This window comes from Pogona vitticeps, chromosome 4, assembly GCF_051106095.1.
Source record: "Pogona vitticeps strain Pit_001003342236 chromosome 4, PviZW2.1, whole genome shotgun sequence".
NCBI lineage: Eukaryota > Metazoa > Chordata > Lepidosauria > Squamata > Agamidae > Pogona > Pogona vitticeps.
The window spans coordinates 14,363,346-14,375,921 of record NC_135786.1 but is presented as its reverse complement, the minus strand read 5'-3'; the positions used below and the strand labels follow the sequence as shown (position 1 = coordinate 14,375,921).

Sequence of the window (12,576 nt, the reverse complement as noted above, 5' to 3'; positions counted from 1 at the left end):
GAGGACAGGAGTCAGAACTCTTTCTGTGCTTTGGTGCAGTTTGTTTGGATAGACAATTCTATGAAGACTTACAACACCTTCTAGAACTGACACAGAAGAAAGATGTTCTTGTCATTATAGGGGACTGGAATGCTAAAGTAGGGAGTCAAGAGATAAAAGTAAAAACAGGTTAATTTGGCCTTGGAGTTCAAAATGAAGCAGGGCAAAGGCTAATAGAGTTTTGTCAAGAGAATAAGCTGGTCATCACAAACACTGTTTTTCAACAACACAAGAGGCGACTCTATACATGGAAATCACCAGATGGGCAATATCAAAATCAGATTGATTATATTCTCTGCAGCCAAAGATGGAGAAGCTCTATACAGTCAGCAAAAACAAGACCTGGAGCTGACTGCGGCTCTGATCATCAGCTTCTTACAGCAAAACTCAAGCTTAAAACTGAAGAGCATAGGAAAAACCACTGGACTAGTCATGTATAATCTAAACCAAATCCCTTATGAATACACAGTGGAAGTGAAGAACAGATTTAAGGAAATAGATTTAGTGGACAGAGTGCCTGAAGAACTTTGGATAGAGGCTCGTAATATTGTACAGGAGGCAGCACCAAAAACCATCCCAAAGAAAAGGAAAGTCAAGAAAACAAAGTGGCTGTTCAACAAGGCCTTACAAATAGCAGCGAAGGGAAACAAAATGCAAGGGAGATAGGGAAAGTTACAGAAAATTGAAGGCAGACTTCCAAAGAATAGCAAGGAGAGACAAGAGGGCATTCTTAAATGAACAATGCAAAGAAATAGAGGAAAAGAATAGAAAGGGGGAAACCAGAAATCTGTTCAAGAAAATTGTAGATATTAAAGGAACATTTTGTGCAAAGATGGACATGATAAAGGAGAAGAATGATAGAGACCTAACAGAAGCAGAAGATATCAAGAAGAGGTGGCAAGAATACACAGAGGAATTATACCAGAAAGATCTGGATGTCCCAGACAACCCAGATAGTGTGGTTGCAGACCGTGAGCCAGACATCCTGGAGAGTGAAGTCAAGTGGGCCTTGGAAAGCATGGCTAACAACAAGGCCAGGGGAGGTGATGACATTCCAGCTGAACTATTAAAATCTTAAAAGATGACGCTGTTAAGGTGCTACACTCAATATGCCAGCAAGTTTGGAAAACTCAGCAGTGGCCAGAGGATTGGAAAAGATCAGTCTACACCTCAGTCCCAAAGAAGGGCAGTGCTAAAAAATGCTCCAGCTATTGGACTCATTTCACATACTAGCAAGGATATGCTCAAAATCCTACAAGGTAGGCTTCAGCAGTATCTGGTCAGAGAACTCCCAGAAATACAAGCTGGATTTCGAAGGGGCAGAAGAACTAGAGACCAAATTGCAAACATGTGCTGGATTATGGAGAAAGCCAGAGAGTTCCAGAAAATTATCTAGTTCTGCTTCATTGACTACGCAAAAGCCTTTGACTGTGTGGACAAGAAATGGGAGTGCCTGACCACTTTATCTACCTCCTGAGAAATCTATATATGGGATAGTAAGCAACAGTTAGAACTGGATATGGAACAACTGATGGTTCAAAAATGGGAAAGGAGTACGGCAAGACTGTATATTGTTTCCCTGCTTATTTAACTTATATACAGAATACATCATGCGAAAGGCTGGACTGGAGGAATCCCAAGCCAGAATTAAGATTGCCAGAAGAAATATCAACAACCTCAGATATGCATATGATACCACTCTGATGGCAGAAAGTGAGGAGGAAATAAAGAACCTTGTAATGAGGATGAAAGAGGAGAGTGCAAAAACGGTCTAAAATTCAACATGAAAAAAACTAAGATCATGGCCACTGGTCCCATCACCTCCTGGGAAATAGAAGGGGGAGATATGGAGGCAGTGACAGATTTTACTTTCTTGGGCTCCATGATCACTGCAGATGGTGACAGCAGCCACGAAATTAAAAGACACCTTCTTCTTGGGAGGAAAGCGATGACAAATCTGGACAGCATCTTAAAAAGTAGAGACATCACCTTGCCGACAAAGGTCCGCCATAGTCAAAGCTATGGTTTTTCCTGTAGCGTTGTATGGAAGTGAGAGCTGGACCATAAAGAAGGCTGAATGCCAAAGAATTGATGCTTTTGAATTGCGGTACTGGAGGAGACTCTTGAGAATCCCCTGGACTTCAAGGGGAACAAACCTATCCATTCTGAAGGAAATCAACCCTGAGTACTCTCTGGAAGGACAGATCCTGAAGCTGAGGCTCCAATACTTTGGCCATCTCATGAGAAGAGAAGACTCCCTGGAAAAGACCCTGATGTTAGGAAAGTGTGAAGGCAAGAGAAGGAGACAAGATGGTTGGACAGTGTCATCGAAGCTACCAACAGGAATTTGATCCAATTCCGGGAGGCAGTGGAAGACAGGAAGGCCAGGCATGCTCTGTTCCATGGGGGTCACAAAGAGTCGGACACGACTTAACGACTAAACAACAACAAACCCACTGTGAGCAGAAATTAAATTTGCAATTTAAAATTAAAAATAGGCATTATTGCTTAGTAAAACAGTTATTTTAAATTTAAAATCAACAGAAATATTTCTTGTCACAAATATGAATGAAATGTAATTTACCTTTAAAAATAGCAGAAACAAAAAAAATGAGAATAAAAAGTGGTGTAAGCTGATAAAAATATTTCACTGTTCTGAAAATGTCATAGCCTTGTGCCCCCGTCCCATTGAATTTCTCATGACCTCATGTCTCCTCCTTTAGGAACCAGCGCTCTAGACCAGCCATTCCCAGTAGGAGCCATATGGCCCCTTGGGTAGCTCTCATAGATTTTGAGAGGCACATAGACTGGAAACACCACTTTATAGGGTTCATTATGTGACTAGTGCAATCCTGATTAAGCCTATATTTCCTTCACATTGTGTGTGTTTATGGCCCTGGCCAGAAAAAGGTTGAGAATGCTGGTCTAGTCCATGGAGGGGGAGTGGAAGTGTCATCTGTCCTGCCCACCCAGCCGGTATCCCCATCTGCTTCACAGAGTTTATTTTTTCACATTTTTAACAGTATCTGTTTTCTGTTTTCTTCAGGTGGCTACGGACCATTTCAGTAATTCTTTTCTTGAACAAACAGGATTTGCTAGCGGAGAAGGTTTTGGCAGGGAAATCTAAAATTGAAGACTACTTTCCAGAATTTGCTCGTTACACCACACCAGAAGATGGTAAGATATGTGTCATTTAGCATACAGTACCTATGTTTTAAAAAAATCACCACCTGGGTCAGTGATAGGAGAAACAAAGCACTGCGTTAGGAATAGAGATGGGCAGAAACATCTCATGCCGGTTCATACATGCTGCACATTCCCTTCCCCCACCTCCCTAGCTGGATCCCCCACTCATTAGTTGGTGTACTCAGACAAGGAGGCAAGACAGGCAAACGTATGCTCCTGCCAAGACTGGTCGAACAGCCAAAAAGGAGAAGCGTATGTTCTGACTCGTGAGTGGGTCATTAGCTGGGGAGACAGGGGAAGGGAATGTGCAACACTTGTGGTGCATGTATGAACCAGCAGGAACCTCTTAACTGAGGTTTGTACCCTCTTTAATTAGGAATTGCCATATTTTTCCATGTATAAGACTATATTTTTGTCCAAAATCTTTACACTAAAAATTGAGGGTTGTTTTATACGCGGGAGTAAGCTGAGGAGAGAACAAAAACAAGTGGAGGGGAAAGCAGGGATCAAAGCGATCCTGCAGCACTTTGATCCCTTTCCCCCTACACTTGCTAAGCCCCACTTAGATTTCTTAATTTTGGATTAGAAAAGTGGGGGTGTCTTATACACTGAAAAATAAAGTATTTTTTTTCTTCCTGAGAGCCTTATGTGCTGAATAATTCCACAATTTGGATTTTTGTTTAATGTAAGATTCTGCAGAATTTCTTCAGGTTTTTTTTTTCTTTGATGCAATCCCCTTTCGCTTCTAGTCTAGACCAGTTCCAGTTCAAAATTTCATTTTGTCAGGATAAAACAATACCACTGATAACATTACCTTACAAGTTAAAGTGTGTATTTTTCAGCAATCCATGGCTGTCTGATTTTTTTTTTTTTCGATTCTGCTTCTAACACTATGGACATCATCAGAAATGATGGAAGTTATAGTCCAGAACATTAGGTGATTGGCCCCCATGTGATGTGTAAATGCACATAAGGCTTGAATCTCAAGGTTTCCTTTCAGATATTAGAAAGCTTCATGGAAGAGCAGTCTTCCCAAGAACATTGCCAAAGAACATTCTATGAAAAGAGTGACCTCCAGGCCTAGAGAAATCCTTCCTTTCCATGCTGAAACATTGTGGCCTATTAGAATTAATAGTTTGCCTATAATAGCTTTTTCTGTTCACCCTCATATTATCATGTTACCTGTGATACACCTGTGGCTCTGTACTCTTTAAAAAATCATCTGCTAGGTTTTGTGCTTATTTATGGAATGAGATATTTGGAACGAAGGCAATGTATTTTACACGAATTCTTGTTTTGAGATAATCATCTTTTTCTTCTTTAATTTAACAGCAACACCAGAGCCTGGTGAGGATCCTAGAGTTACAAGGGCCAAGTATTTTATTAGAGATGAATTTCTTGTAAGTGTGGTTTCTTCAGTATTTCTTAAAAGGTCTCGTCTAACTCTGCTTTGTGTTTCTGCTTTTTATAATCAACTCATTTCAGCATTTACAGCTGTTTAATGTTGTTGTTGTTGTTGTTTTGCAACAACCCAAAAAAGGCCATATGTGCCAACCTGACTGCATAAGCAACAATGAAGCAGCGAGCAATTGACGTATCAAATGGTTGTTTCACGGCCGGGATCTGATGGTTGCTGTGGGTTTTTCGGGCTCTTTGGCCCCATGTTCTGCAGGTTGTTCTTCCTGACGTCTCGCCAGTCTCTGTGGCCGGCATCTTCAGAAGACTGGAGTAGCAGTAGTGCTACAACAACCATTAATTAGATCCCAGCCGGGAAAGCCTTTGCGAATACATTGAAGTATCAAACTTTAACTGTCTCTATGGCGTTGGAAGAAATGTTAGCACTGATCTTCTGTACTTTGTGGTTAATAAGACACTTGCACTGCTGCTATCTCCCACTCCTTTACTACCATTCCACTTAATGAGCCTACTGGTACAGTGGTTAAACTGCAGTACTGCAACCGAAACTGCTCAGTTCCAGGTAGCCAGTTCAAGGTTCACTCAGCCTTCCACACTTCTGAGGTCTGTAAATTGAGTACCCAGCCTGCTGAAGGTGGATGTTGCAATGTTTAGCCTGCATACCGTAATTAAACTAAACAGCCCAAAGAGTGCTTTAAGTGTTGTGGAGCAGTATATAAGCAGCAAGCTTTTGCTTTAATGAAACTAAGGCTTCGAATGACCAGTTTTTAAAGACTGGTTTGTACATCATACTGTGCTTTCTTGATGCTGACCCATAAGATACTGAGACACACACAAAAAATGGAAAAGCATGCATTTTATCTCAGTGATGATGATGTGCTGTCAAGTCAATTCTGACTTACGGTGACCCTTTTCAGGGTTTTCCGGATAGAGAATACTCCCTTCTTCTTGGGCACCTTGGAACTGTGCAATGTTTTTATCTGGCTAGATATTGGTATTCCTCTAATAATACCTGCTTTGTAATGAATAATTCATTTTGATTTTGGTAATCATAGCTAGGTTTCTCTGAGTTGTTCTGTGTCGGTTCTGTTTTGAACCATATTTGGCATGGGGGAAAGAAAAGTCAAACTTGCTAAAGGATAGAACTAAGGAACAGACTGAGAGGTAGACCTTACTCTGCTCTTCCTCAAGCTGACACAAAAATTTGATGTCTGCCATTTATCTGTTATTCCTACAGAGAATCAGCACAGCAAGTGGAGATGGAAGGCACTACTGCTATCCTCATTTCACATGTGCAGTGGATACAGAAAACATTCGGAGGGTTTTCAATGACTGTCGGGACATTATTCAACGGATGCACCTTCGCCAGTATGAATTGTTGTGATGGAGAGCACTTTGTCTCTGTTTTGGACTCCTTATTCCTTATTAAAAAGAAAAAAAACTGGCCCACATAGGGTGGAAGAGAACTATTGCCATCTCCCTCTGATCTGCATCCCTCGACCTTTTCTTCTTGCTGGACAGATAGCAGCACTTCTAAGCTTGCTTGTTTCCACCCCCTTGGGGACAGTTTGGGATGGCCTATGAAACGCAACAGGCCTTTCCTGTGAACTGGGGAGGGTTGCTGTTAACATTGTCTTTAACAAACAAAAATTAGTAACGCCCTGAAGGTGGAGCACCTGAAAGGATTTGGAATTACGTAAATTTAAAGATTAAAAAGCCAACGAAAAAAAATGGGAGAGACAACAACATTAGGTAATGCTGTGGGCATAGTCATATATCCCATGATTTCAACTTTATATCCATCCACTGCATCAGACTAAAGAAGGTGCCAAGTCACAGACCAAGTTGAAAGGACAGGTGCTTGAGTTGGGTTCTCTGCCTCTGAATGTGACTTTGAGTGGAAATACTGACAGTTGTACAACAAACCTAGAGAGTACAAAACCAACTGCTACCTTCAGGAAGGTGTTGTTGAAACTTGGTGGTCTTAAGGTGACCAGGGATGTTGCAGAATGAACTGCGGTAAGGCCTGTGATTGCAGAAAGAGTTAACCACACACTGTTTTCAGTTTGTCCACTGATGATCCTGTCTGCTATACAAAAAAAGAGAAAAAAAAGAAAAAGAAAAGAAAAAAAGAAATCATTATCTGGACTGTAGTCCTCACAATCTTCCCTTTGTCTGTTATACCCATCTTCCCACCCCTACACCTCTTTCTTCCCAATTTTTATTTTACTGCTGGATTATTATTCTTGTACAGACTGTAAAATGTATTATTTTGTACAACTTTATTGAAAAAAAATAACTTGTAGAAGATCTTTGTGCCTTGATTATGGCTGTACCTGTGCAATGAGCTAAGATGTAAGTATGTTTGATTGCGCTGTACAGCTTTGTCAACCCTATCAGCAGCATTCGCTCAAGGTAGGGAAAATTTATCTGTAGTTTAGGGATTTTTTTCTGGTTTATAAGAGAAGAAGGAAAAAATACTGTTTAGTATATTAAAAAAAAAAGTACAAATCGTGCAAACTTAACCACTTTAAAAGTGAGGTCTACAACAAGTGACCAGATGTTGCCGCATCATGCTTTTTAATTTTTAGCTTTAACTCATTTAAATCTATCCAAATGCAAAACATGGCTTGTTTCTACATAAACCAAATTTTGCTACAAATTATAAATGTTAGTCTTTGTCATTCATAGTCTTTTTTTGTGTGTAAAAAAGACAAAAAAAAAACAGAACAAAAAAAGCAAATATAACAGGCATTGCACTGGCCTCATGGCCATTATGCTGGGTCAGATACTTTTCCACCCTACAATATTTCTATAACAAGCATAAGGTTCCCATAATGAGAAAAGATGTACCTTGCCTCTGGATTTGGCCACTGAATTTCAGTTTCAAATGACATTTTATTTCTCTTTTAATAAAGAGATACTTTAAAACTTTGTTTTATATTAACTATATAAGTAGCTTAAAGTGAAAATGTGTGGATTTTTTCTTAAACTTGAATAATTTATGCAAATTATATCCTTAGAACAACGTGTGGTACAGTAAAACAAAAAGAGAGCAAAAATCACTGTAGCAATAAGAGAGCATGTAATTTTAGTAACTACTACACTGCTTTATATTTTATACCTAGGTGTTATGTCTTTGTGAGCATATTACTTTTTCATGTGTCTAAACATACATGTACAAATTTATAGTGTCTAAAATTACAGCTATAATAACACACATAGAACAGTGTTAACTCAAGCACCCCTTTGCCAGTCCTTAAAAATAGGGGGGGAATTGGGTCTTAACATAATAATTATTTTAATTACTTTTTACACGTCAGCTCCCTGTGTCACAGGGCGTCATGTTGATTTCTCAGATGGAGGCCCTATTTTAGAAGTTATGTACAAGAATATAGGTGCCAGAAGCCTATATGTGATCAGAACAAGGACAGATTAAAAAGAAGGTGACTTGCCCTGCTCTAGCACATTTAGAACACATGAACTAAGTGATAGTGATGCATTTTTCCTTACTAGGTTAGAAACAGACTCATTGTCTTTTGCAAAACACACATGCTGACACTGTCACAACACATAAAGGTGAGGGAACTGCACATTTTGTTGCAGCTTTCCTTCTTTTTTCTAAAGCTCCAGTTGCCAAGGTCAGTAAGCGCCAAGCCATGTCTGACTTTACAACCCAGCTTGCTTCATCAGGTGTGGGAGCTTGCCACAACAGAGGAAGCCCAAAACTGTGTGTAATTCCCTCCTTACCATAAATAGCTCTTTTGGATTGCAGCCTGTGACTGCAGTGAAGCCAATGTAAATGACCAGACTGTCCATTTTGAAATGTTTAAAAAGAGAAACTGCCTTGTGAGCATTTGGAATCAGTGGCAAAGCCTGACCCAGAAATACACCTTTGCCAGTATATGATTTTAGTTAGTGCCTATTATTAGGATTTCCAGAGGTAAAGACATAGAAGACACAGTCCAAAGCGTGAGCCTTAATTTTTCTGTTACGAAGCCAAAATCTTTTCAGTTTATTGCCAAACCTATTTTATTACCTTTTAAAGCCTGGGGAGGGAAATTGGGGTGAATTGTTCAAGAACCAAATTAATAAATTGCAAAGAATATTCTATGTGATCTGAAAAAAGAAAAGAAAGCATCATCTCTACTATAAGGATACCTTCCTTTGGAGAGAGAAGAAATAAGCATATGTAACAAGGTGTGTGTGTGTGTGCGTGAATGTGCATGTGTGCACATGCTAGGATGTATGTGCACACTCCATTAAAATACATTTCTTAAAAGCTTTATGTGAATGGAAAGTATCTGAGATGTTTTTGAAAGATGATGGGAGAAGGCAGTATTTTGAAACTAATTTGGGCTGCACATGTATGAGAAAGAGAGAATGTGTGTGTGTTTCTTGTCTCAGTATTGCCTCTGTTCGTATGTCTAAGTTTGTGCAGTTTGATGGCCTGGTAAACAAGTCTTATTTTTAACAGCCTTTTCTCTTTGTTTTGTTTTTATTTTTTTAATACAAAACTCCATAAAGCTTCCATGCTTGCTATTTAAGTATGTGTTTTCTTCTGTCTCTAATTTAGTTGCCTTAATTTTGTAGTTATTTCAACCATTCCAGTCTAATGCTTATCTTTTCCTTGGACTTTTTTTTCTATTTATTTATTTGAACTTCCTGTTCAAATAATTGTCATGCTTGAGAAGGAACTTGCCTCTGTCACCTGTTTCAGGAATTTCTTACTTTTAACAGCCAAGACAGTTTTTCTTTTCTCTAAAGTATTCACCACAATGTTGATATGTACATTAGCCACAAATAAAAACACTATAACTTTTACCAATAAAACCAACCCAGAGTTTTAGGGTCACATTTGAATTTTCACTATTGGTCAGGATGTGTTGTAATTCTCACACTATTGTTATTGTGAAAGTCCACATTTTCCCTTGGGGTTTTTTTGTGCTATTATGCAAGCATACTTTTGTTACCATTTTTAAAATGTTTCGGCGAGAGATGGGGGTGGAACATTTTTGTCTGGTTAAGGTTGTGCAACTCTTGTTGTGTGAGATCTGGTGGTTGTTTTTTAATTACTCAATGAAGATGTTTTGCAAGTATGAAATTCAGAACCATTTGCATTTAAAACGTAACCCTTGCCATGCTGGTCTCTTGCAATCTAGTTTGATTAGCTTGAGATATTTTGTATCAAAAATACATTATACAGGTGCATTTGAGGCTATGGAAGTAACAGTTTAACCCGCAAGTGGTTTGATTGTAATGCATTTTAGGATACTAAGTATTTATCTGTGCAGACCATATTGTTTCACTACTTGCCTTTTTTTAAAATCATGCTATTGGGAATATGCACTGAGATCCAACAGTATTAACTCAAAGCATACTGAAATTCACCCAGACCATGAATACTAAAGGGGGAAATGAGGAGGAGGAGATAATGATATCCTACACGTCCCTGCACGCTTTCACGTGATATATATTCCTCCACATACTAGATTACAGCCTTTCAAAATAAGACTTTGACTCATTGCTTTTCAGGAATATAGTAATAACCTGCAGTATTCATTGCTGATGTAACATTCTTGCCCTCAGTGATGGCAAAGTCATTAGACCCAAATCAGACATTACCTTGGCAGAACAGAAGCTGCTTTTGCACAGGCTAATCCTGAATGGCTCCAGGAATGTGAGAGCCATATGGTATAGACATGCTAACAGTTGCCTATTTGTACTGGAGAAGTGGAACACGCGGAAATGTTCCTGGACTAGAAATGCATGAATCAGATGTTATGGTTTTTCTAGAGGGTTGGGCAACAGTGGTGTGCAAAGGAGCCTACTGATAAAATCACACCTACATACCACATAGTTCCTATACACACAACTTCTATACAGTATTGCAAAGGGCTTAGATACCAGAAAATCACTTTATTGGCTTTTTAAAAAAGATTATTTCCATATTTTGCCTTTTTTCCAACACACCAAATTGTAAATTCAAGTTTACCTTGACATTCCAGTGTATGTAGGAAGCTTTTAGGTGGTTGTTTTTTTTTTCCTTAAAAGTCAGCAAAGGTGAATTGTGTGGGGCAAATGTCAAGAGGATGTTGATCCTATGACTTCAGCAGAATTGAGACCCTGTTGTTAAATAGCACATCAACCGAAGGAGGAATTCTAACTGGGGAATCTTCTTCTGATGATAGACTCCTGTAGTATTTTGTGTCATAGCCATATGCCTCCATTTGTTACGTAACACAGGGAAAGAAGGCATGGATGTGACTATCCATCCTAGGTAATTGTATACTTTTTGCCATTCCAAGTAATGTGTTGTATTATTTGAACGCCGTGAATGTGCGGTCAGTCAAGCACTGTGACTTTGTGGCACGTTACATACTTTCTCGTTTATTAAGCTAATTTTCCATACACTTTCAGTAGCCTACAGTAGGAAAAAAAAGAGTAAAGAGAATGGGATGACAGATTTGATTTCAAAATATGTCCTCCTTTTCATTTATTTATTTTTAATTATTTACAAGAACTATAGTATATTCATTTAAAACTATAGCTAAAAATTACAAGGATGGAACAAATCATCCAGCTGATAAAAGTCAAATAAGGTAAAAGACATTCGAATAAAGATCATACAGTTAAAAGCTTTGGAAAATAAAATATGTGCCTTTACTCTGATGCTTGAAGAATATATGTCTCACAAACTTGTCTACAAATGGAATATGCAGATGGAATATTGCTAAAATATCTCTTATCACCACACTAATTGACATCTATCATAAAAGAATTCTGTGGAACCTGGTGTTTTGGACAAAGAGAGTTTTCTTATGTTTCCAACCAGATTTGGATCTGCAGAATATCTGGCACACATTTACAAAAACATGCCTCATGTGCACCTCTGCCACAAAAAAATAGCTAAAAGTAGCTTAAATGATTTAATACTACGGACCAGGTACATATGATTGATATGTGTAAAAATGTCCATAAATTTAAGGAAAAATTCCATACATTTTTCATCATCTTCAGTGTTTAAAAATGGAGGAAAAAATGACTACATTATTCTATCATTTCATTTAAAAACTTCAAAAAAGGAAATTGAGGGGACAAAGACAGCCTAAACAAAATCAAAATGTATAGTAGCCCAGGGACAATCATTTCTGTATCCATAAACCAATTAGAAACCATCAAAAGCAAGAAAAAGTGCTATACTCTTTTAAATAATTCCATATAATTTTAATTTTTTTCACTTGTTCTTATAACAAAGGTTATAATTTACATCAACCAGAATGCTAACTACCATAATTTGCCAAACATTCAAAAAATTGTTCTACCTTGTATAGTCCAAGATAATTTTAAGATGTCAAAGTCCCATAGCTTTATGAATCATTGTGTGATTCTTGGAATTTGATTAGCTTTCCAGTGTTTTGCATGTATACCAGACACATTTCTTTATCCTTATGAAACTACAGATTTTTAAAATATATATACCTTAGGGTAAGTCATTTTTTGTATAGGATATTATTTTCTGATGCCAGTTTTTCTTCTCCCATAACTCTTCATTTGCTCCTACTGCAAATTTGTGTTTCAGTATCCTTATTCCTTTCAGATACATCATCTTCCTTCATGAAGTAAAACTGGACAAATCAGAGATAGTGACCTCTGATCTGTTCATTAATATTTGCTCTGGTTTCAGTTAAGTAAGGGACCACCAGTACCTCCCCTTTGCCTAATCCAGTCTCACAAAAAAGTGTCTCATTTGGAAATACTCCGGAACAGGTATTTGAATATTGCCTGTTCCCTCTTTAATTCATCTGGGAAATAATTTTCCAGTTTTTGTTAAAATTTTGCACAAAAAGAAATAAGGTGAGGTTTTAAGATGTAACATAATTTGATACCATTTTTACTCAATATAAATTACTGTACTGTTCCTGATTGGTCTTA

The 12,576-nt window shown here is 38.1% G+C and overlaps 1 protein-coding gene across 3 annotated transcripts in view; it reads left to right on the top strand.

The window, feature by feature from the left end:
* The window catches only part of GNAS (GNAS complex locus), a 274,080-nt gene extending 264,892 nt beyond the window's left edge, over positions 1–9,188 (top strand). For all 3 annotated transcript variants that reach the window (XM_020804361.3, XM_072996808.2, XM_072996809.2), the window contains exons 10-12: positions 3,086–3,216; positions 4,558–4,625; positions 5,879–9,188. In XM_020804361.3, coding sequence (XP_020660020.3) covers positions 3,086–3,216; positions 4,558–4,625; positions 5,879–6,025 — 346 coding nt within the window. In that variant the 3' untranslated portion in view covers positions 6,026–9,188. The remainder of the gene's footprint in view (positions 1–3,085; positions 3,217–4,557; positions 4,626–5,878) is intronic.
* The last annotated feature ends 3,388 nt before the right edge of the window (positions 9,189–12,576 follow it).